At 34.8% G+C, this 22,447-nt stretch overlaps 4 protein-coding genes across 4 annotated transcripts; 3 read left to right on the forward strand and 1 right to left on the reverse strand.

The window, feature by feature from the left end:
* The first annotated feature begins 833 nt into the window (after nt 1–833).
* Nucleotides 834–3,971, forward strand: LOC111879063 (probable LRR receptor-like serine/threonine-protein kinase RPK1). The gene has a single exon (XM_023875541.3). The coding sequence runs from the start codon at nt 1,016–1,018 to the stop codon at nt 3,827–3,829; it is 2,814 nt and encodes a 937-aa protein (XP_023731309.1). The 5' UTR covers nt 834–1,015; the 3' UTR covers nt 3,830–3,971.
* Nucleotides 3,972–4,118: 147 nt separating this feature from the next.
* Nucleotides 4,119–7,180, forward strand: LOC111879064 (ABC transporter G family member STR). The gene is made up of 4 exons (XM_023875542.3): nt 4,119–4,599; nt 4,716–4,895; nt 4,985–5,253; nt 5,328–7,180. The coding sequence occupies exons 1-4, from the start codon at nt 4,237–4,239 to the stop codon at nt 6,934–6,936; spliced, it is 2,421 nt and encodes an 806-aa protein (XP_023731310.1). The 5' UTR covers nt 4,119–4,236; the 3' UTR covers nt 6,937–7,180.
* A 2,707-nt stretch (nt 7,181–9,887) lies between these two features.
* On the forward strand, nt 9,888–10,365 carry LOC128132780 (uncharacterized). The gene is made up of 2 exons (XM_052769728.1): nt 9,888–10,043; nt 10,129–10,365. Exons 1-2 carry the CDS (start codon nt 9,888–9,890, stop codon nt 10,363–10,365), a joined length of 393 nt encoding a protein of 130 aa, XP_052625688.1.
* Nucleotides 10,366–17,789: 7,424 nt separating this feature from the next.
* On the reverse strand, nt 17,790–19,886 carry LOC111879057 (ninja-family protein AFP1). The gene is made up of 2 exons (XM_023875534.3): nt 18,799–19,886; nt 17,790–18,370 (listed from the first exon to the last, which is right to left on the reverse strand). The coding sequence occupies exons 1-2, from the start codon at nt 19,457–19,459 to the stop codon at nt 17,991–17,993; spliced, it is 1,041 nt and encodes a 346-aa protein (XP_023731302.1). The 5' UTR covers nt 19,460–19,886; the 3' UTR covers nt 17,790–17,990.
* Nucleotides 19,887–22,447: the final 2,561 nt, after the last annotated feature.

Below are 22,447 nucleotides of genomic sequence, written 5' to 3' on the forward strand. Positions count from 1 at the left end.
GACCGAGGAGATCGGGACAACACCAGAGATGACAGCCAATATGTCTTTTCTTTTATTGAGAGTTTATAGAGGGGTAGTATCCGGTGATGCATTCAAGAGAATGAGAGGTCATGATCCAGAGATTCGGAGTCATCAGCAAGATTCTCGGATCCCTCGAAGTTCATTGTCTCGGATTGGACGATTGGGTCACGTACCAGCGTCGCCGCCAGTAGACATTAGTTAGTGCTCTAAGTGGGGGAGAATTGAAAATTCTCGGTGGGGCGTTGTTTTGAAGGATGTCGCCGACGCAGTTTGGAGGTCGGTTCGGGAGTGGTGCAATGAGGCGGTCCAGTTATGGTAGGAACCCTGCTTGTATTGTGGATCTTTGAGCGAGCAGTGGGGATACTGCTATGCTATAGCAATCAGTGGGATTGTTCCCAAGTGTCGAAAATGATGAGTGGCATGCGGATGCGGAAGAGTCTTCCCTGAAAATACTAAAAAAATATAATTTTAGTAAAAAAATAATAAAAAGTATTCGACTTCTCTCCACTCTTAAATTGGTAACAAGACAACAAAAATAGAATACTTATGATTACGAAGGCAAAAGAAATCTGGTGGTTCGACCACTGCGTACGTCACACCCCACATGGAATGCTGACCTGTAAACGGTGGTAACACGTCGCCAGTCTTCTTTCATCGGCTCATCCACTGAATCATAAATTTCACAGTTTCACACTAGGCCGCCATGTTGACGAGCTAATCGGTAAATTGTTGACTCTTGACTACCCACCACCACAGTGGGTCCCAATACGCGACCCCACAACGCGATGAAAGTAATGAGAACACCAACAGATTCATGACAATTAACAAGATTGGAAATTAAACTATGAAACCCATGAATGTTTCTCCACAATTTCCCTAAAAAGAGACCTTTATCAACTTTCGATAGTTTCTAGTTCCCAAATCAAGAAAACTTTCTATTTTCGCTTCTGGGTTTTTGTTTTTCTTTCATCCTTTCTCGAATTCAAGGAAGAAAATGGTGCGTGTGTCTGCAATGGGAGTATTGGTTCTCATCTTGCTGTCACTGTGCTGTTTGATTTCTGGAAAACCTGCGGAATTTTCAGAGATAAGTCAACTTCTGGAGTTGAAGAACGCCATTGTTGACCATCATAACATGCTCTCAACCTGGAAATCTTCAAACCCAAATCACTGTTCTTGGTTTGGAATCACGTGCAATTCACATGGTAGGGTTTCTGAGTTGAGGATACCAGGAGGTAATTTTGTTCATTCTGGTTCTTGTTTGAGTAGTAAATATTCTGATCTTGCATTGCATGGTTCTGGGATTGTGAGGGATTGTTCTTCGTTAAAGAAAGGGAGATTTTTAGGTGGGAAACTGTCGAATGTAATTGGGAAATTTTCAGAGCTTAGGGTTCTATCGTTTCCATTTAATGAATTTAGGGGTGAATTACCTAATGGGGTCTGGGGGTTAAAGAAACTTGAAGTGATTGACATCGAAGGGAATTCGATCACTGCAAATTTATCTACAATCAATTTCAACAACTTGAAGAATTTGCAAGTTTTTAATCTAGGGTTTAACAAATTATTTGGAGAAATCCCTAAATCTCTCTCAGAATGTGAAGCTTTAAGCTTCTTAAATCTTGCTGGAAACCAAATCGAAGGGTATGTCCCTGATTTTCTTGGTAACTTTGTGAAGTTAAAAGGGATTAATCTGTCATCAAATCAATTTATGGGATCATTACCAGATGAATTCTGGAATAATTGTCATGTTCTTGAGCATGTTGATTTTTCCGGTAACTTCTTGACAGGTAAAATCCCTAAAAGTTTTGGAAATTGCAGCAATTTGAGAACAATGTTACTCTTTTCAAATGGATTTTCTGGTGTTCTTCCTTTCGAGCTTACAAACCTTCAAATGCTTGAAGTTCTAGATGTTTCCAGAAACAGAATCAGTGGAATTCTTGATGAAAAGCTTCCTGTTCGTTGTATGCGAGTGTTTGATATTAGCAGAAATCTCATGTTTGGATCCATTCCTGATTTCATCAACCCTTGTCATCTAAACATTTCGCGACACTCTGATCCTGTCGCTAAATATCTCTCCCACCTCACTCATAAAACCCGAGTAGAAACCCGTCTTCCTTTTTCCCGATTTACCCCTGCCATGATCCATGATTTCAGTGACAATAATTTCACAGGTCCAATCCCATTGCTTCCTATGATATCAAGAACAGAGAAGAAGATCGATTATGCATTTCTAGCAGGTGGAAACAAGCTCTCGAGTGGATTATTTCGTGAAAATCCGTTTAAAAACTGTCATAATTTAAACAGGCTTTTCATAAATGTGAGCAACAACATCATATCCGATAGAATTCCATCCAATGTTGGTGTAAATTGGGAATGTTTGAAGTTCTTGGATGCATCAAAGAATCAAATCGCAGGTGAAATCCCTAAAAGTCTTGTTAATCTCAGAAATTTAACAGCTCTTCTTCTCAACAACAACAAGTTATCCGGCGAAATTCCTTCGGGTTTTTTGAAAATTAAGTTCAATTTTTCATTCAATAACTTATCTGGATCAATAACAATGGATCGAAATTCCATAAACTGTAAAAATTTCATTGGAAACCCATTACTCCATCGTTGCCAGCTCATTAGTTTGTCATCAGTCCCACCACAAGAACCATTGGCATTGGGTTTGGAGTCACTAAACAGTACGGTTTCATCAAATTCAAATCAAGGGAAAAAGGGTACAAATTATTTTGAGCTAATTTTGATTATAGTTCCATCTGTAATCATCATCATTCTCGTTGCTCTCGTTCTCATATATCTTTACCAGAAGAAAAAAAAACCCACCTCAGAGGTCGCCGGAATCTCACTCCCACCACTCCGATCTCCTCCTCCTCCTCCACGTTCTCCTCACCATTGTCAACAACCAGTTGTCGTTTTCAAAGAGATAGGGGTACAATTGACATTAGACAAAGTCGTAGAAGCAACCGGAAACTTCACTTCAAGAAACTGTATCGGGTCGGGTGGTTTCGGGTCGACTTACCGGGCCGAAATATCTCCGGGAACCATCGTGGCTGTAAAAAGACTCACAGTTGAAATGTGTCAAGGGGTCCCACAATTCAATGCTGAAATCCGAAGTCTCGGAAGAATCCGACACCCAAATCTCGTGACTTTAATCGGATATTACGCAAGCCCATCCGAAATGTTCCTAATTTACAATTATCTCCCTGGAGGAAACTTAGAAAAATTCATCCGGGAAAGACCGGCCCACGCCCTCGGATGGAATGTAATTCACAAAATCGCCCTCGGAATCGCAAACGCGCTTTCCTTTCTTCACGATCAATGTAAACCGCGAATACTACACCGTGATGTGAAGCCGAGTAATATCTTATTAGACGAAGAGTTCAATGCGTATTTATCGGATTTCGGGTTGGCCCGTTTGTTAGATGATTTTGAGACACATGTCACCACGGGAGTGGCTGGGACTTTCGGTTACGTGGCGCCGGAATACGCGCTGACGTGTCGGGCATCGGAAAAAGCTGATGTGTACAGCTATGGAGTGATGTTGCTTGAGTTGATTTCTGATAAGAGAGCTTTGGATTCGTCTTTTTCGAGTCAGGAGAACGGTTACACGATTGTCTCGTGGGCGTGGATGCTCCGGCGAGAGGGGCGGCCGGAGGAGGTTTTCACCACCGGATTGTGGGAAGCGGGCCCGGAGGATGTTCTTCTTGAGTTGCTTCATTTGGGTTTGGTTTGTACCGGAGATTCTGTCACAGGGAGACCTACAATGAGACAAGTTGTTCGGAAATTGAAGCAAATTCAACCTGTTTGATTCTTCCGCTTCTTGAACGTTTGGCATGTAAATATTTTGAATTTTGAGGAGTAAAGTTATAATGTTAGTCGTTAGATTATAATAATACATATAATTGAATCTTGAAGTCAAAATCTGAGTAATGAAAGTCAACATTAATTTACTGTGTTTTTGTAAAATCGAGAAATCATAATGACGTATGAGTATGTATGATAATAAAGAAACAAAATCCAGCAATCTGTTTGCGACACCATCAAGAAGTGTAATCTTGGGCTTTGCCGTCCGCCGATAGAAACCCTCCAAATCTGCTTTGTCTTAATCTCCACCATTCATTCTTTTCGACTTATAAAACTATCATCCGCCATAGCTGGATACCCTCATAGCTTTAAAGAACTCAAACAAGACTGTGTCTTTACAAGTCCATTTCAATGGCGGGAAGGTTTGCTCGAACAGACACTAACAGGAGTCTTGAGACATTGCTGGATCTGGACAAATCATCGAACAAAACGAAGAAGATGATGGGCAAGCTTCCGACCCGGAAAATGGAGGCGGGTCATGGGTTGGAGTTCAGTAACCTTTCGTATAGTGTGATGAAGAAACAGAAAAAAGATGGGGTGTGGATCACTAAAGAAGCTTACCTTTTGAATGATTTATCTGGTCAAGCCATGCGAGGTGAAATTATGGCCATCATGGGCCCTAGTGGAGCAGGAAAATCGACGTTTTTGGATGCGTTGGCTGGCCGGATTGCTCAAGGTAGTCTCGAAGGGTCCGTCCATATCGATGGCAAGCCGGTAGGTACCTTTAAACATCATGGTCTGATTTGTCAGCGTCCCACGTTAGCTAGACACACAGATAGATACACAAGATATATATGTTGGAGTCTACCCTAATGTTTAATTTGGTTTAGGTAACTGCGAGCTACATGAAGATGATATCATCATATGTTATGCAAGACGATCAACTCTTTGCTATGTTGACGGTTTTCGAGACGCTCATGTTTGCAGCTGAAGTTCGTCTTCCGCCTTCTTTATCACGGGCTGAAAAGAAAAACCGAGTGGTTGAGCTTCTCGACCAATTGGGCTTAACCGTATGAATCTTTAATCTTTATACCAATTTGGCCCAAAACAAAATTTTGTTTGTCTTTTGAAAAAAGAATTACGATTTTGATGAATGCAGAGCACTGCCCATACGTATATCGGTAATGAAGGGAGGAGAGGCGTTTCCGGTGGCGAGAGGCGGCGGGTTTCAATCGGAGTTGACATAATTCACAAACCGTCACTTTTGTTTTTAGATGAACCGACATCCGGTCTCGATTCAACTAGCGCGTTCAGTGTTGTTGAAAAAGTGAAAGATATTGCCCGTAGTGGCAGCATTGTTCTTATGACAATCCATCAACCTTCATTTAGAATCCAAATGCTTCTCGACCGAATCACGGTTCTCGCAAGGTATACAATCTTCAATTTGATTCACAAAATCGATTTTATTTCAATTGAAATTGAATTGATTTTTATCATTTCAGAGGGAAGTTGATATATTTAGGGAGCCCGAATGGCCTATCCGCACATCTTGAGGGATTCGAGCGACCCGTCCCGGAAAACGAAAATAATATTGAGTATCTTTTGGATGTGATTAAGGAGTATGACGAATCCACTATTGGGCTCGACCCGCTCGTGTTCTACCAACGAGACGGGCTCAAGCCCGATCAAGTAGCCCAAACTCCGGTCCCAAAAACGCCGAGAACACCTCGAACACCATACGGGAAAACTCCACAAAACCAAAAACACATCCCACTACGTAGCATGAATATTCCGAGTGGCAATACTACCCCTCGTGGTAATTCCACCACATTTGACTATCATGAAAACGAGTCCGATGACGAGTTTGACAATTCCCGAGAGCGTAAAGCTGCACATACGCCAATGAGCATGGTAGGCGGAGCGTATCATCCACGTTTAGCTTCACAGTTCTACAAAGATTTTTCAGTCTGGTTGTACCACGGTGTGAAAGGTACTCCACACCGTGCACCATCATGGACCCCAGCTAGGGGTACACCTACACCTGGCCATAGCCACAGCCAGATGACATCAGTATCTTCGAGCCTAAACCGCCGTCTCCCCACCAAGGCTACACCGATTTTCAGCCCGTCTTCCGATTCTTACGTATCGTATGAAAACGTGTTAGAACCGGAGGTCCTTGATGAACCGGACCTCGGGTCCAAATTTGCAAACCCGTGGTTACGTGAAGTCATGGTTCTCTCATGGCGAACCGCGCTAAATGTCATTCGTACCCCTGAACTATTTCTTTCACGTGAGATCGTTCTAACTGTTATGGGTCTCATCTTAGCTTCGCTTTTTGAAAACCTAAGCCATTATGACTTCAAAACAATCAATCGTCTTCTCAACTTCTACATCTTTGCGGTTTGTCTGGTTTTCTTTTCATCAAACGACGCAGTCCCAACTTTCATCCAAGAACGATTCATATTCATCCGTGAGACTTCCCACAACGCTTATCGTGCATCCTCGTATGTCATCTCTTCCCTAATCGTTTACCTCCCGTTTTTCGCTATCCAAGGGTTCACCTTCGCAGCCATCACCCAGTTCATCCTCCGGCTAAATAGTAACTTGTTCCACTTTTGGGTTATTCTTTACTCATCGCTCATCACCACAAACGCTTACGTGATGCTCGTGAGTGCTCTAGTTCCGAGTTACATCACCGGCTACGCGGTGGTCATAGCCACCACTGCTCTGTTTTTCTTGACTTGTGGGTTCTTCTTGAAGGCCTCTCACATTCCCCCTTACTGGATCTGGCTGCACTATATATCTGCGATCAAGTACCCTTTTGAGGCGTTGTTGGTGAACGAGTTTAAAGGCAACCGATGTTACACCGGAAACTTCTCCGAGTTATCGCCGGGTCCTCTTGGCGAAGTGAAGATAAGCCAGGCTCATAAGAACGACCCCACAAAGCAAGGGATTGATTGTTTGTTGATTGGAGAAGACGTGTTGAAATCAATGGATATAAAACTAGACAACGTGTGGTATGATATTGGGATTTTGTTGGCTTGGGGAGTTTTGTATCGTCTGTTGTTCTATGTCGTTCTGAGATTTTATTCCAAGAACGAAAGAAAATGATCGAGTGTTTTTTTTTTTTTTTTTAATGTTCGAGAGCTTCGTGTATCTTAACACGTTCAAGAACCCGTCATTGTTAAATTCAAGCTCGAGCTCAAGTTTGATGGTCGTAAGCTAAAATCAAACTCGATTAGATTGCTAAATGAAAGTTCTTGTGTAAGCTTGAAAAAAGATGGGTTAAGAAATGTCTATTAATATTGTACTCCATAAAACAAGTTCAATTAGAAAGTTTGAATATATCAATGAAAATTGTTGATTAAAGTTTGATCAAAAAGTTTTGAAACATATATACGACTCAAGTTGGTCAAGAAGAATTCGATTTAAGATTGTAGAACTCGGGTTCGTATCTTTATATATTCCTGAGTAGTGTGCAACAAATTAAAGGTGAATTTCAATGCTTGTGTTTGAGTTTAATGTTTACTAGAGAGTATAGATTGGCTTAGCATCTTAGATTATTTTCAAAATAAAACAGTCTAATCTATATTTGGATTCTAATTTTAGCTTTTCTGTTTCCTTGTTAGAAACATTTTCGGTCTCAAATAATCTCACTGGATTCCTCTAAAACTCATTTCCCTCATTGATAATCATATCAATAATAACATGTTTAACAAATTATTTAAGCAATGCATTATTATTCAATTTCAAGTTAGTAGGAAAAGAACTTTCAGTTAGCAAATGCAAAACCTTTAGTCTCCAAAACCTTACATTTGCTAATTGTAGGTTTTGTGTATACTATTTTGAAGCTGAATAATAATGCAAAATGCTTAAAGAATTTGCTGACTCTATTGATATAATTATTAATGGGAAAAAATAGTCTTAAAATGCTTATTGCGGATGGCTTTTAAGATTGAAAATGTTTTAATAACAAAAATATGAAAATTGAAATTAAATTCTAAGCATAGACCGGAGTTTAGAACCTGTTTTTCCTGTTTAATTATAAAAAAACAATACAATGCTAAGTAACATATATCATTGTTTCTCACATGCTACTATTTCATAACATCCTACAAATAGATTTTGATATGTATTTTTTTTTAACAACAATTACACACAACTATCTTCCTCTTCGTTTACAAAAAAATATATATGTTTTTTTTTTGGATTTTAACATTGAAAAATATTAAAAACACCATAAACAACGAAAGACGGGAAATCATCAGCCAAACCCAAAAATTGGTACAAATGAAAAACTTTTTCAATTGTAAGTTTTTTTCGAAAAATAAAATGAGTATTTAAAAAAATGTTGAGGTTTTTTTCCGAGAAAAATATGTAAAAACGGAAAGATTACCGGTAAACCTCCTAAATGAGTCAAATTCAAATAAAAATTAAGAGTTTTTTTTTAAAATAAAAAATTAGTTTTGATTTAACCAGAAAAAATTTAAAAACATATATAAACTCTCTTATTTAATTAATTCGTCATTGAGTTAAATTTCTAACAATTTTTGAATAAAACTTAATACTCTAGCCAAAATGTTTACGAGAATCAACACAATATTGTCTCCAATCCAATCGACCTTTATAACACTCATCAAATTAAGAAATACGTAGTCATTTATAAAGAAATATCCTAATAAAGTGTGGAAGCCACAAACTCATACATAACGCAATTAACAATACTCTTACTACAATCATCAAAAGCCAATATCTTATTTAAACATCAGCATCCAATTGCTACTTCTATTAATCCATACAACTACAAGTCTTCATAAAATATCCTTTTATCTCACGATACATGTTACTTCAAACATTTTTTAATCGAGAGAAACATCATAAAAAGTGTTAGGCCTAAAGGCCCTAAACAAAGATAGTGAGTAATATATGAGTATATACAAATCATACGCTATAGGTTGGAAAATCAGGTTTTTCCGGTTTGAACATACTTTGTGAACCTTATACATTTTCAAAATAGATAAATGGTAACATATTTGTGATCTTATGATATATTTGTTTCGGTATACTACACGTCCATAATAACAACATTCAGGTTGATAAAAAATTAATCATCAAAGTTTGGTGTATGATTGAAGCGGTTGGAGAAGATGTTAAATGACTTTTTAGCTATCCTACATAGACGTGTGACAGAAATAAAAGTGTTTATATAAAGATAAGGTTTGTAAGTTTGTAAGACTTATAAGCCTTTATATAAATATAAGTTTCTTAAGTTTGTAAGACTTATAACATCAATAGTTTGATTTTTTTTTTACCAAAATCTTTCTTTTTCGTATCTGAAATTAACATGTTTTCAATTTTTTGAACTCCATTAAACAAAATTTAACAACTAACAATTTTAGTTATGTTTGAGTCATTAAGATCATTAAGGAGGTGTTTGTTTTAGCTTATCAACGACATATTTTTCGAGCTTACTTTGTTTTAGCTTATTTTTTATAAGCTCATTTTTTTGGCTTCTTTTTCAACTTATGAGCTTATAATGACTTACGCTAAGAAAATAAGTCAAGCTCATGGAAAAAAAAGCTAAAGAAAATGAACTTAAAAAATAAGACCTTAATAAGCTAAAAAAACACCCCTAAATACAAATTATTTGCAACTATTTTAAACCATCGAAATGCATTGAACTCCGACACAACGAACCATTATATCTCATGTTATATATATATATATATATATATATATATATATATATATATATATATATATATATATATATATATATATATATATATATATATATATATAGGGATAATGACTTGAGAGGGTAACATACTTTTGATTTTGATCACATTTGGTCACTGAACTTTTTTTCGTGCTCTATTAACCCTTTAACTTGTTGATTTGTGCAAATTTTCCCCTTCCGACTGGTTTTTGCCGGTTTCAATGAATTTATTGATCCTACGTGTCAGTTTTGATCCTACGTGGCATCTAGGGTTCTTGTTATTAAAGGAGGGGCGTTTGTTGTTCATTTATTGTGCTCTAATACCCCGTTGCCCTAATACCCGATGGCTTCCTCCTACAGCATCTCATCCTCCCTCAATCGATCAAGCAAGAAATCCACAGTGAATGATCCAAAAACTTGTGATTGTGGGTTCCCTGCACGTATTCTAACATCAACAACACCAAAGAATCCAGGGAGGCATTTCATGGTGTGCAATGAAGTAAGCAATTTCACTTAAATTTTCCCTCTTTTCTGATTCATTTATTCCAGATTTGAAATCTCACTTTGAAATTTTATTGTGGAAGGGTAAATGCAAATATTGGAAATGGTTGGATGTAGAACTTGTACAGATGCCTCTGATGGAAGTGGTGGAGGGAATGAAAGCTGAATTAGTAGCATTGAAGACCGAAGTAGAGAAGGTGAAGGAAGACATGGAACAGATGAAGAAGGAAAAGTACTCTGATGTCATTGCAATGAAGGAGAAACTATATAAGTTTACCATTGGATTTCTTTTTCTGATCATCGTGTATATGATGAAATGAAGTCACATGATGTATTGAAAGATGTTGTTTGAATAGAATAGAGTTGTTATCTTAACTTCTTGTTGGAATGGAATGAAGTAACATTGATTGTAATGGAAAATTTAATTATAAAGAAGCATACATATTAACTACATACATATTAACTTTGATTGGAATGGAATCACAAAGAATGGAATGAAGTAACTTTGACTGGAATGGAATCACTAAGAAATATTTTTGACTGGAATGGAATCATAAGGATAAAGAAGCATACATATTAACTGCATACATATTAACTTTGATTGGAATGGAATCACAAAGAATGGAATGAAGTAACTTTGACTGGAATGAAATCACCAAGAAATATTTTTGATTGGAATGGAATCATAAGGAAGCATACATATAACAATGAATACATATTTGATTTTGACTGAAATAGAATCACAAAGTAGCATGCATATAAAGAATTAGTTTTGACTGGAATGGAATCACAAACTAGCATACATATAACAAATACATATAATAAAAAAGTAAGTGAATGTGGTGGTTGGATTCATTGTAATACGCCATTAATATTCTACAGTTATATAAGTTTTTGTCTGCATACACAAAAGTAGTTTCTAGGTAACACAAAAGATTCCTGCATAGACAAAAAAAGGCTTATGGTATGGAACATCTGGCCACATTTCACTACTATTGAGAGGATTAATGCTATATTTGTAGCATTTTAGGTAAGCCTCAGTAGTGTATGATTGGGACACATATGCCTCAACATCATGATTTAAGTAAGATATTGCTGCCACTCCATGTAAGCATGGTATCCCTGTAAGTTGCCATATTCTACAGGCACACTTCTTTGCAATTAGATCCACTCCATATGCAACATCAGTGAATCTAACCTCATACTTTTGATAACCACAAGGAGTAACTCCCCACAATCTGTTTAAGCATATTAACATTAGTGAATCAATAACACATCCTCATAATTAACATAAGCATATTAAAGTAAAATAATTACCTCTGTTTAACCTTCAGATCTTCTATACGCTTCCTAATAGCTGGACATATAAGCAAATCCCATTCCATTCCTTCAACTCTTTGAGTGTATATCCTTTCCATCACAAATAACCTAATCTCCTCCAGCATAGTGATTATAGGTCTCCTTCTAGCATGCTTAATAGCATAATTGAAACTCTCACTGACCCCATTCTCCACTGCATCACAGTCTCTTCCTTCTTGAAAGAATGCCTTAGACCAGGTAGTAGGATCTCTGTCTATAAGGTAATCATAAGCATGAGTATCAATAGATTTGATCTTCTCCATTATACCTCTGAACTTCTCCACAGTACTAGCCCTTACAGCCCTCCAAAATAACTTTATGTATTGTTGACCAGTAAACCTTTTATTAAAATTGGCCAGAATGTGTCTAACACATTGTCTATGTTCAGCTTCTGGACATCTTTCCTTAACTGCTTGTAATAACCCCTACAAATCACAACATCATTATGAGTGAAAAAGCATAAAAATGAAGCATAAAAATGACCTAGTACTAACCTTGTGTCCATCAGAAAGAAGGGTAATGCCTGCACCAAGACCACCATTAATGTCTTCCATAAGCAAATCTATGAACCACTTCCATGTTTCTTTATTCTCAACACATACCACAGCCCATGCTAAAGGGTAGATGTGGTTGTTTGCATCTCTCCCAACAGCTGAAATAACTTCTCCTCTAACTATACCCTTTAAAAAGCAACCATCAAGCCCAATTACAGGCCTGCACCCTTCTAACCAACCATCCCTTACAGCTTTGAAACACACATAAAACTTAGAAAACAAAGTTGTGGAATCTGGCATGATGTCTACATCCAATCTCACAGTAGACCCAGGATTTGACCTGATAATTTTCTCACCATATGACCACAATCTCCCATAATGTTCAATTAAACTTCCTTCAATCTCTTGTAATGCAAATTTCTTTGCATTTCTGCATTGCCCCACACTCACATTTATGTTGAATGTTGTTGACGCTTTAGCTTTCATCTTCCTTGCACTCATTTTTGGGTTCTCTATAATTTGACTCATAAAATGTTTCCCTATCCATCTATAAGTTACAATTGACCCAAACTTAAACACCCTACAACAATTATGTTCATTCACTAGAGATTTGATCTGAAAAGTCTTTTCTTTACCCATCCAGGAGGCCCATAGTCTGAAAGGGCAAGATGGTGACTTATTCTTTTTGCAACATTTCACTAACAATCTATCAGAGTCATTTTTTTCAAACCATAGATCATACCCATTAGCAACTGCATAATTGCTTAACATATGTTTAAGCTCAGTAGGGTTACAAAATCGCATACCTATCATTGGTTTCATCTGATCCCATGGTTGTCTCTCATCATACACAGGGTACTGGGGTGGCACGTATTCATCATCTTGATCTTCACTCTCTATAGGTTCACAAAGGATGTTTAAAAATCTATCACGTGCAGTTTTGTTTGCTGGAAATGGATAGGTAGCATCATCTTCTTCATGATCAACAAAATATGAATCTTGAATAACTGAATCCTCATCTTCATCTAAGTCTTCGTTTTCACTTTCACTTTCCTCAGCCTCAATCCAGTCGAAGATAGGTTCATTATGGTGATCCACATATACGTTCATTCTCTTGTCATTAGCATACGCCAAATCCAAAGATTCCTTGTAATCACCGTCGTTCACCAATGTATGAATTCCAAGACCTAAAGACTCTTGTGGAAGGCAGAAATAGATGTCTTTGCTTCTCGATTTGGTGAGCTTGTGAAGGAATTCCATGAATTGCTCATACCCAAACCCACTGAAGTCAACATCTCGCACTGATGCTCTGTCGGGATCAAAGTAAACTAAGGGATTGGGTGCAAACTGACCATTGTAGTGGAAATTCACTACAATGAAGTTCTGATCAGTAGGATTTGGAGATGATGCCATAGAACGGTTGAAGGAGATGAATGATCGATGGAGAATTTGGTGACCTAGTCGAGTTTAAGGACCAAATGAGACTTCGGAGTGTGGTTTAATGAGGGGTGTGGTTTAATGAGACGGAGACGAAAAATCGGGGCCTACATGCCACCTCTTTCGCCACGTAAGATAAAAAATACACGTAGGATCAATAAATTCATTGAAATCGGCTAAACCCGATCGGAATGGGAAAATTTGCACAAATCAACAAGTTAAAGGGTTAATAGAGCACGAAAAAAAGTTCAGTGACCAAATGTGATCAAAATCAAAAGTATGTTACCCTCTCAAGTCATTATCCCATATATATATATATATATATATATATATATATATATATATATATATATATATATATATATATATATATATATATATATACCGAATTGATAACCTACCATTTAACTCTCTTATCAAAATTTATGCCGGTATATATATATATATATATATATATATATATATATATATATATATATATATATATATATAGGGTTAAGTTAATATGTTTCTTACTTTCTTATATTTATTATGTGTTAAAATGCACCAATAAGAATTTAGTAAAATTAAATAATTATTTAATTAAATAAAAATAGATATTAAATGATTTTTTGTAGTTGTATGTATATTAAATAATATCTATAATTATAATTATCTTTTTATGGAAACTAATTAAATTTTTCATTAATGTCAACAATAACATTATTTCAGAATGAATTCGCATCTAAGTTTTATTTATAGTTCGTGTTTTGTTTCAGCACTAACTCACTTAAAATACAATAAAGTTGCATGGAATATGAAAAACGATAGTATATTCTACTAGAATACACTCTTATTCGACTAGAATACACTCTCAATCTTCTAGATACAAATTCATTCTGAAAGAATATTACTGTTGACATTAATAACGAATTTAATTAGTTTCCATAAAAAAAAAATTATAAGTATGAATATCATTTAATTAACATATAATTATGGAAATCATTTAATATCTATCTTTATTTGATTAAATTATAATTTAATTTTTACTAAATTATCATTGGTGCATTATAACACACAATAGAGGTGAGAAACATTTGAACATACATATATATATATATATATATATATATATATATATATATATATATATATATATATATATATATATGAATTATAAAGCTAGCATTTTTCCTTTGATTACATTCATTTGAAACTCTCATGCGTTTTTTTCTTTCACCATATTCATTTGCAACTCTCATGACTTTTCAATTTCTTCCTAATAATTGTTATAAGTTGGTTAATAAGATTAAATAAATAGCAAACATAAAGTGTAATCATATACAAACTAAATTTCAATATCAAAAGAATATTTTTACTTCTACTTGTAAAGTTATGTTTTTTAACTTTTAACATATTATACTTAATTTATTAGTTGTAATATGTTGTTGTGTGTAAACTATTATTGTTTTAAAGCTACAATTTTTGAACAATTTGTATAAAATATTTAAATTATAAACTTAAATATAACATTACAGGATCAACTTAAATATAACTTTTAGTTTAACTTAAACAACACAAATAATATTTTGTAAACAGTTAAAAGTGATAAATTGTAGTGTCTTTCTAATAATGATTATAAACTGGTTAATAAGATTAAGATGTTGTATGTAAACCATTATCAATTTAATTTTTAACAGATTATACTTAATTTATTAGATTAAGATATTGTTGTATGTAAACCATTATCAATTTAAAGCTATAACTTTTGAATAGTTTGGACAAAATACTTAAATTGTTAATTTAAATATAACATTACAGTGTTAACTTAAATATAAATTTTAGTTCCACTTAAAAAACTCAATGAATATTTTGTGAATAGTTAAAAATGATAAATTATAGTGCTAAATGCCAAAACTGAATTATAATCTCAATTTAACTAAAATATTTCCTAAAGATATTTGTATAATCATTAAAAGTTTTAAAATAAGTAGCTTAAAATAACTTACAATAACAATAGTTAAATATAACTCTATATAAATGATTATATTGTTACCTTTAAAATCAAAAAAGAGTGTTTGATGTTTTAAATAATCATAATGATATAAATTAAAACGTTAAACAAATAAATTTTAAAAAACTAATTAACAATAACAACTATAAATAATATTAAACTATATATTATATTTAATTTTATTAATGAGTAACTCGCGGGTAGAAGTCATTCAAACGGTTGAAATTTTGAAGTTGTAATAGATGTATATATTATCATATAATTCAAAATAATCAATATATTATATCAATTTAGTATACGAATTATTATATCAAATTTAACAACAACGTTATTGTTATATTTTAAAAAACATATATTTGTATAGATTTCAACTATAGAAGTGTTTCTGCGCAATGCGCGGGCATTCACCTAGTATATATATATATATATATATATATATATATATATATATATATATATATATATATATATATATATATAGAGAGAGAGAGAGAGAGAGAGAGAGAGAGAGAGAGATGTAGTGTCCGAGAACAATTTCAAGAACATGTCATATACTGCATATAAATATAATGTTTTTTACAAAGTTTTTACTATGATGTTATTTAAAGGTTTTGCAATGTTTTAATTTAACAATGATTTATGAGATGACACTTACTTGGAAACTTCTTCATTGAAAATACAAATGCATGCCACTTAGGATCGGTTGATGTAAGTGATTTTTATACATTTAGAGGGTGTTTTGTTAGGAAAAAAAAAGTGTTTATAGTTTATTGTTTATCCCTACCGCTATAAGCTAAGTTTAACGTCTCGTTCCCGAGTTTAACAAAAGAAAAGAAGAGAAAAGAAAAGAAAGTCATGAGAGAAAAAAAGAGAAAGGAAAGGAAAACAAAATTTTCTTTCATGTTCCTGAGTTGGAGAGAAGTAGAAGGAAAATGAATCATTTTGTTCTTTCTTTCTAAATCCTCCCAAATCGGAAGGAAAGTTAGGAGGAAAAGTGATCATCTCATTTCCCTCCACTTCCCTCATTTAATGAAACCCGGGAACACCAATCTCTTTTATTTTCTTCTCATTTCCACTGATTTCATTTCCTTTCTCTCGTTAAATTGAACCCGGGAACGAGGTGTAAGTGTTTGGATAGGAAACACTAAAAATCAGCTTATTGTGGTGGAGATAAGCTAAATAAGCTAATTTTAATAAGCATCCCCCATTGTTTATAGCTTATTGTTTATTTCTAATCCTAACACTTTTATAAAAACCGTTTTCTCTCATCGCTATAAGTTAATAAGGTATAAGCTAATTTATCCAAACATCATCTTATAAGGATTTAATCATCTTTTGTCTACATGACTTGTTTCTCTTTGTACTATTGATCTTCATGATCCATCTATTAGGATTAGGACTTGTTTGGGAGTTAAGAATTCGGTTTGAAAGTTAGAAGCATGTATATTGCATCCAAAAATGATTTTGTATTTATTAGAGTAAATTATAGGAATCATCTATCGTGTAAGTGACAAAAAACATTTTTAATCGATATTTTTAAAAATTAACTCGGACTGTCCTTTAAATTATAAAAAATTGCACGTTTAGTCCCTACTAATAGCATAAAAGGGCTACATTACCCTTTTCAATTTATTTTTTAATTATTTTTAATATTTCTAATTAGTTTTAATTATTAAAAAATACTTTTTTAAATGAAGTAGGACCACCACATACACCCTATCCAATACTTTCTATCAGTAACCACCAGCCACCACCTCTCCACCGGAAACCACCATACACCGCCATTGAGTACCACCACCATCGTCCACTACCATCAGACGCCATAACTTCCCCCCCCCCCCCCCCCCCCCCTCAGACGACTAAAAACCATCAGCATATATGCTAACATCATCGTCGGAGATATGGGCCACCGGAAAAGTAGCACATATACATCTACACAAAACCCACCTCCAATCTATGGTTTCGAACAGAGGAGATCGATGATTTTCATGTGGTGCTAGGGTTCCAATGGATATCGATGGTTTCAAGTGGTGATGACGATGTTAGGGTTTCAGGTAAAGATCATGGGAGATCTACATAAACGCTAGGGTTTTAGCAAAGAGTAGCGCTGTTACAGAAGGTAGTAGATAGTAAGGAGGCAGAACAGTTTGACTGAGAGAGTGGGGGGAGAGAAGATATAGGTCACCGGAAAAGTAACAGCGGAAAAGTAGCACATATATTGCAGTGATGTTTGCAATTTGACTTTAAAACTACATAACACCACACATTAATCACCCTAAATATTGAATTCATGTTCATTCACATATAACGTGCATGTTCATTCGCATATTAATAACTTAACAATCACATACTATATAGTATATATTAATATATGTATGTTTAATTACATCACTAACTTAATATATATTAACTGTATATGTATTTCTTTTTGTAGATGTATACATATATCCAAAGAACAAAATTGCTAATCCTTTCACTTCCATTGATAAATTACAAGCCCCATACATATCGTTTATCATAACATCACTCATCTCTAAGGGTCTATCATCTTGCATCAAAATTGATGATGATAATAATAATAACAATAATACTCTGTACAAACATCTAAAACAATATTAATATATTAATTAAGAATCAAGACCCCACCATTTTTCATCGATGATCATGAGAAGGAACTAGGTTTAACTACGATGTGTCTCAATGGATGAAGAACGTCACTTCCGCCTGCGTGTTTCACAAACTCCGCCGGAGATAAAAAGCTACCATGGCAAGCACACAGTATCTTCACCTGTTCTCCTCTTCCGTACTTATACAAAATTCCTTCAATCACTCTTCCATTAGGTCCATCTCCTTGAGTGAAAACGCAAGGCATCTCCTCCATTGAACTCGACCGTATCTCCTTACCCTGATTCCTCGCCGGAGTACTTTCCCGGTGATCACCACCACCCGCCGGTGCCGGTGGTTTTGAACATGATGAACCAATCACATGATGATCATTACGTTCTTGTAGCGAGCTTGTTTCTCCACCACTTCCGCTTGATCCTAAATGGGAAAACAAATTCATTTCTACATAAGCTAAACCATGAATCATCGAGTGTAGTTATTGCTTATAAGTAAGCTTCGAAGATTGCGAGTGTATAATGAAAAAATTAAAAGGACTGAGATGTAACTAAGCTCAAAGTTAGTGGACTATTTGTGCTCATAATCTTGTAGAAAAAAATTGTCTAATCCAAACCAATGTACACTTTTTAATCCACATTGTAATTGTATTTACAGATATTTTGACTGGATTTAGTAATTTAATGTCTGGAAAGAGCGTTTTACCAACCATGACTTACAATTAGGGCAACAAAAGAAAAATATAAATCAAGTTCACCACTTGAATAGGAAAAACACGTTGCACTTATATAAAGTACAAACAATACGGCACGAAGTACAATATGGCAATGCATAAAAAATATCCACGTTACCTTGACGATGCGTACTCTGATATTCTGACATACTTCCTTGCGACTCCTGTGAAGCCGGCGACGACAACCCTCCACCACCACCACCACTACCAGTACCACCGGCTGTCGTTGTTCCACCACTTGACGGCCATTTATCCGAACCGAATGGCGGTCCCGGTGAGGACCCAACGCGGCTCATAGCTGCCACGTACTCCTCCCGTTCACCTCTGGTCAAATTTCTCTGTTTTTCCGACCGTCGTCGCTTTGCGGCGAGTCTCCTTAAGCTCTGAAGCTCCTTTCTTTTTCTCCATTCCTCCTCCGTCTCTACCGGCAGGGACGATGTTCGGATAAGGCCGGAATAAGAGCGGCCCGGACCTGTACTCCCTGCACCACTAGCTAACACGTCGTCGTCTCTTACAACCGGCAAAATCGCAGCAATTGAAGACGACCTCACCAACTTAGTATTACTCTTGTCAACACCAAATCGCCCTCCTAACGACAACCCTAGATTCAACTCCACCTCGTCGCCGGAACCCGAACCCAGATCATCTTCCGGATCGGATCTTCGATGAGGTCCGGCATCGGCGCTACCTACCGTAAATCTTCGTAATAAATCTCTAGGAAATCTGGTTTTTGTTTGTATTGATAAGTTTTCCATCTCATTGCTTGTTCTTTCGCCCATATCGCACACAAAACGAAATTTAAGATTGAATTTGTTGGATTAGACTGCTAATTTAGTAAAATCAAATTGAAGCTGTTGATGACCTGATTTGTGGAAACCCGGATGTGGAAACTTGATTACAATCCGCATCTTCTTTGGGAATGAAATTGTTTTTCAGGAGTGATCAGATTGAAAAGAGGCAACACATGATGGGTTTAAGTCAAAATAGCGAGACAAGCAATCGCCGGAAACAATGGGTGAAACGATATTATGGAGAGAGAAGGAGATACAGAGGTAGCAAATCAGGAAGAGATTCGTGGGGAAGGGAAAAGAAAACTTGACAACGAAAGAAGAAAAAAAATGATATTTTCATTTTGGGTCCTTCAAATTATGAATGCTTGTGTTTATTTTGTTTCATTGTAGATTGAACATTTGATCCTTATCTTATATATTTTAACGCGCATATCTATCATAAGTGTCAACGCGCATATCAAAGTATTGGATAGTTAGAGGAACTTCAAATTTTGAAAGGATGTTTTCGTAATTTCTTATTTTCCAAGGATGGTTTTGGTAAGAAACAAAAACCCAACAACAATATAAATGAATGGACGAAAATGCCCTTTTGGAAGAAGGTGGGGGACATAAAGAAAGGACAAGTGGCAGAGACAAGAGAGGGGTAGTGGTGACACGTTGGGTCTTGATTGATCATCAAAGCTTTAAGATTTTAACATTAAAATGGAATAAAAAATTATATAAACAGTCTTTTGTATTCAGTTCAAATTTATTTTTTTTTATTTTATTTTTAATATCAAAATATATTATAGTTATAATAATTTTTATAAAGTTATTTATATTTTAAAGACATTTTAATGATTATTTATTTTATGTATTTATTTTTTATTATAAGATAGTTATAAACTATATTTTACTGTAAAATTATAACAAAATATATTATTATTATTATATATTAATTGTTTAATTATTTATTTTTTATATGCATTTAATATATTAAAATAAAATTGAGTAAATTACATGAATGGTCCCTATGGTTTAGGGTAATTTATGTGTTTGGTCTCTAACTTGTTTTTTTTAACTCGGAAGGTCCCTATTGTTTGTTTTTGTTATATGTTTGGTCCCTGTCTTACCTAAAAAAACTATTTTGTCCTTGATTTTTTTAAAATATTTAAATAAACACACCCCAACCTCAACCCCCATCACCTTACCTTACTTATCTTATCATTTTTTCCTATTTAAATAACAGTTTTTTAGGTAAGATAGGGACCAATCGTGTAACAAAAACAAAAAGTAGGGACCAAGCGTGTAACAAAAACAAACAGTATGGACTTTTCGAGTTAAAAAAATAAGTTAGGGACCAAGCGTACAAATTACCCCAAACCATAGGGACCATTCGTGTAATTTACTCAATAAAATTATATAATTATAATTTATATAATATATAATGTTATATTACAAATATATTTTCATTATAACTAGTGAAAACTCTAAATGCCATTGGCATGGATTCAAATAAGTTTAACAAAATTTGTGGAGGCTTGATTAATATTTATAAATGTCATGGCGTTTTTAAAATGATAATAATACAAACATAAACTTTCATAATATTCTTAGGAAGTATAACATGTAGAATCTTCCTACATATATCAAAATTATCGACATACATGTTTTGGTCAAAAATCGACTAAATGGAAATCAACCAAAGCGTATGAAAGACTGTGGTGTTTTTAGTGAAGTGATAAATGAAATTAGAACAAGATTACACAAGTGATTTATAAGGAAAAGCCTTTGACAATTGCTAGGATCTCCGACACAAAACATTGTGAGGTGATAATGATCACTTGTCTTGATGATTTTATTGATTGATATGAATGATTATAGAGAAAATATAATGAGTATGAGTACAAGTGCTAGCATATTGCCAGAAATCATGTGTTATGTGATGAATACAGGTGATATATATAGTCTAAAGTTAATAACAACAATTCCAAAAAATTTGGGATCCTACGAGATCAACTTATAGTCGTTGCATGACTTGATCCTCTGGTTCTTTTGCATGGTTGTGACTATTCATTGAGACTCTGACTAGTTATTTATGCATATGTGAGAAAGACAAAATATATATATATATATATATATATATATATATATATATATATATATATATATATATATATATATATAACTGTTATAAACAAATAAAAAAAATATTAGTCAAGATCCTGGAGTATATTTGGGATCTTGAGGTTCGAGGATCCTGGGTTCTTGAGAATCCTTAGACTTGAGGATCTCGTAGTAGTTCTGAGATCCTAGCCCTAACAATTGTCCCCAAATTATTCATTCATAATATTTTGGAGTTAGTTTGCCATTCAAAGGAAAAGTTTAAAAAATAAAAAGAAATATGATAAAGTGTTTTAAATTTTAAACCCTAACGGATAGGATTTATCCGTTCAAGAGTCATTATAGTTGGTCTAATCAATCTTTCTCTTTCTTCTGCCGTTAGCATAAATAGAGGCACTAGATTAGGGCTATTCTTCCGTGTGTCTTTAAGCTTTCGTCCAATCGTATTTTGAAGGTACATTTCTTTCTTCTCCTTAATTTTTCCTTTTAGTAACAATGGGCAAGAAAATAATCGTATCTCATAAGAACATGCTTGCGTATACTAAGGATGATTTCGTCGACCAGAGTATCTTATCATACGACAAGATCTATTCTTTCGACGACGATGATATCGAGTCGTTGAAAACAGTTGGCACTTTCTCTACTGAAGTTGTCTTCAAACCCTTCGATCTAAAACACCAAACTGACTTTGCTTCCTTGTCTTAGGTTTGCTTTCCTGGATATCCCTTTGGTTTGGGTCTGAAATACCGTTTTTCTGGGATTATCTCCAAGTTCTTCGAAGTCACCCAAATCTCTTACATCCAAGCTATGCCCATATTCTGGAGAATCTTGTTTTGGATCTAGAAACTGAACCAATCTAGAGATCTAGATATA

This window comes from Lactuca sativa, chromosome 3 (genome assembly GCF_002870075.4).
Source record: "Lactuca sativa cultivar Salinas chromosome 3, Lsat_Salinas_v11, whole genome shotgun sequence".
Classification (NCBI taxonomy): Eukaryota; Viridiplantae; Streptophyta; class Magnoliopsida; order Asterales; family Asteraceae; genus Lactuca; species Lactuca sativa.

Excerpts from the sequence above, each read along its gene's own strand:
- LOC111879057 (XM_023875534.3), bottom strand. The coding sequence starts at position 19,459 with ATGGGCGAAAGAACAAGCAATGAGATGGAAAACTTATCAATACAAACA. Across the intron at positions 18,371-18,798 it reads TCAGAGTACGCATCGTCAAG|GATCAAGCGGAAGTGGTGGA; the intron begins GTAACGTGGATA and ends TTTCCCATTTAG.
- LOC111879064 (XM_023875542.3), top strand. The coding sequence starts at position 4,237 with ATGGCGGGAAGGTTTGCTCGAACAGACACTAACAGGAGTCTTGAGACA. Across the intron at positions 4,896-4,984 it reads TCGACCAATTGGGCTTAACC|AGCACTGCCCATACGTATAT; the intron begins GTATGAATCTTT and ends TGATGAATGCAG. Across the intron at positions 5,254-5,327 it reads CGAATCACGGTTCTCGCAAG|AGGGAAGTTGATATATTTAG; the intron begins GTATACAATCTT and ends TTATCATTTCAG.
- LOC111879063 (XM_023875541.3), top strand. The coding sequence starts at position 1,016 with ATGGTGCGTGTGTCTGCAATGGGAGTATTGGTTCTCATCTTGCTGTCA.
- LOC128132780 (XM_052769728.1), top strand. The coding sequence starts at position 9,888 with ATGGCTTCCTCCTACAGCATCTCATCCTCCCTCAATCGATCAAGCAAG. Across the intron at positions 10,044-10,128 it reads ATTTCATGGTGTGCAATGAA|GGTAAATGCAAATATTGGAA; the intron begins GTAAGCAATTTC and ends TTATTGTGGAAG.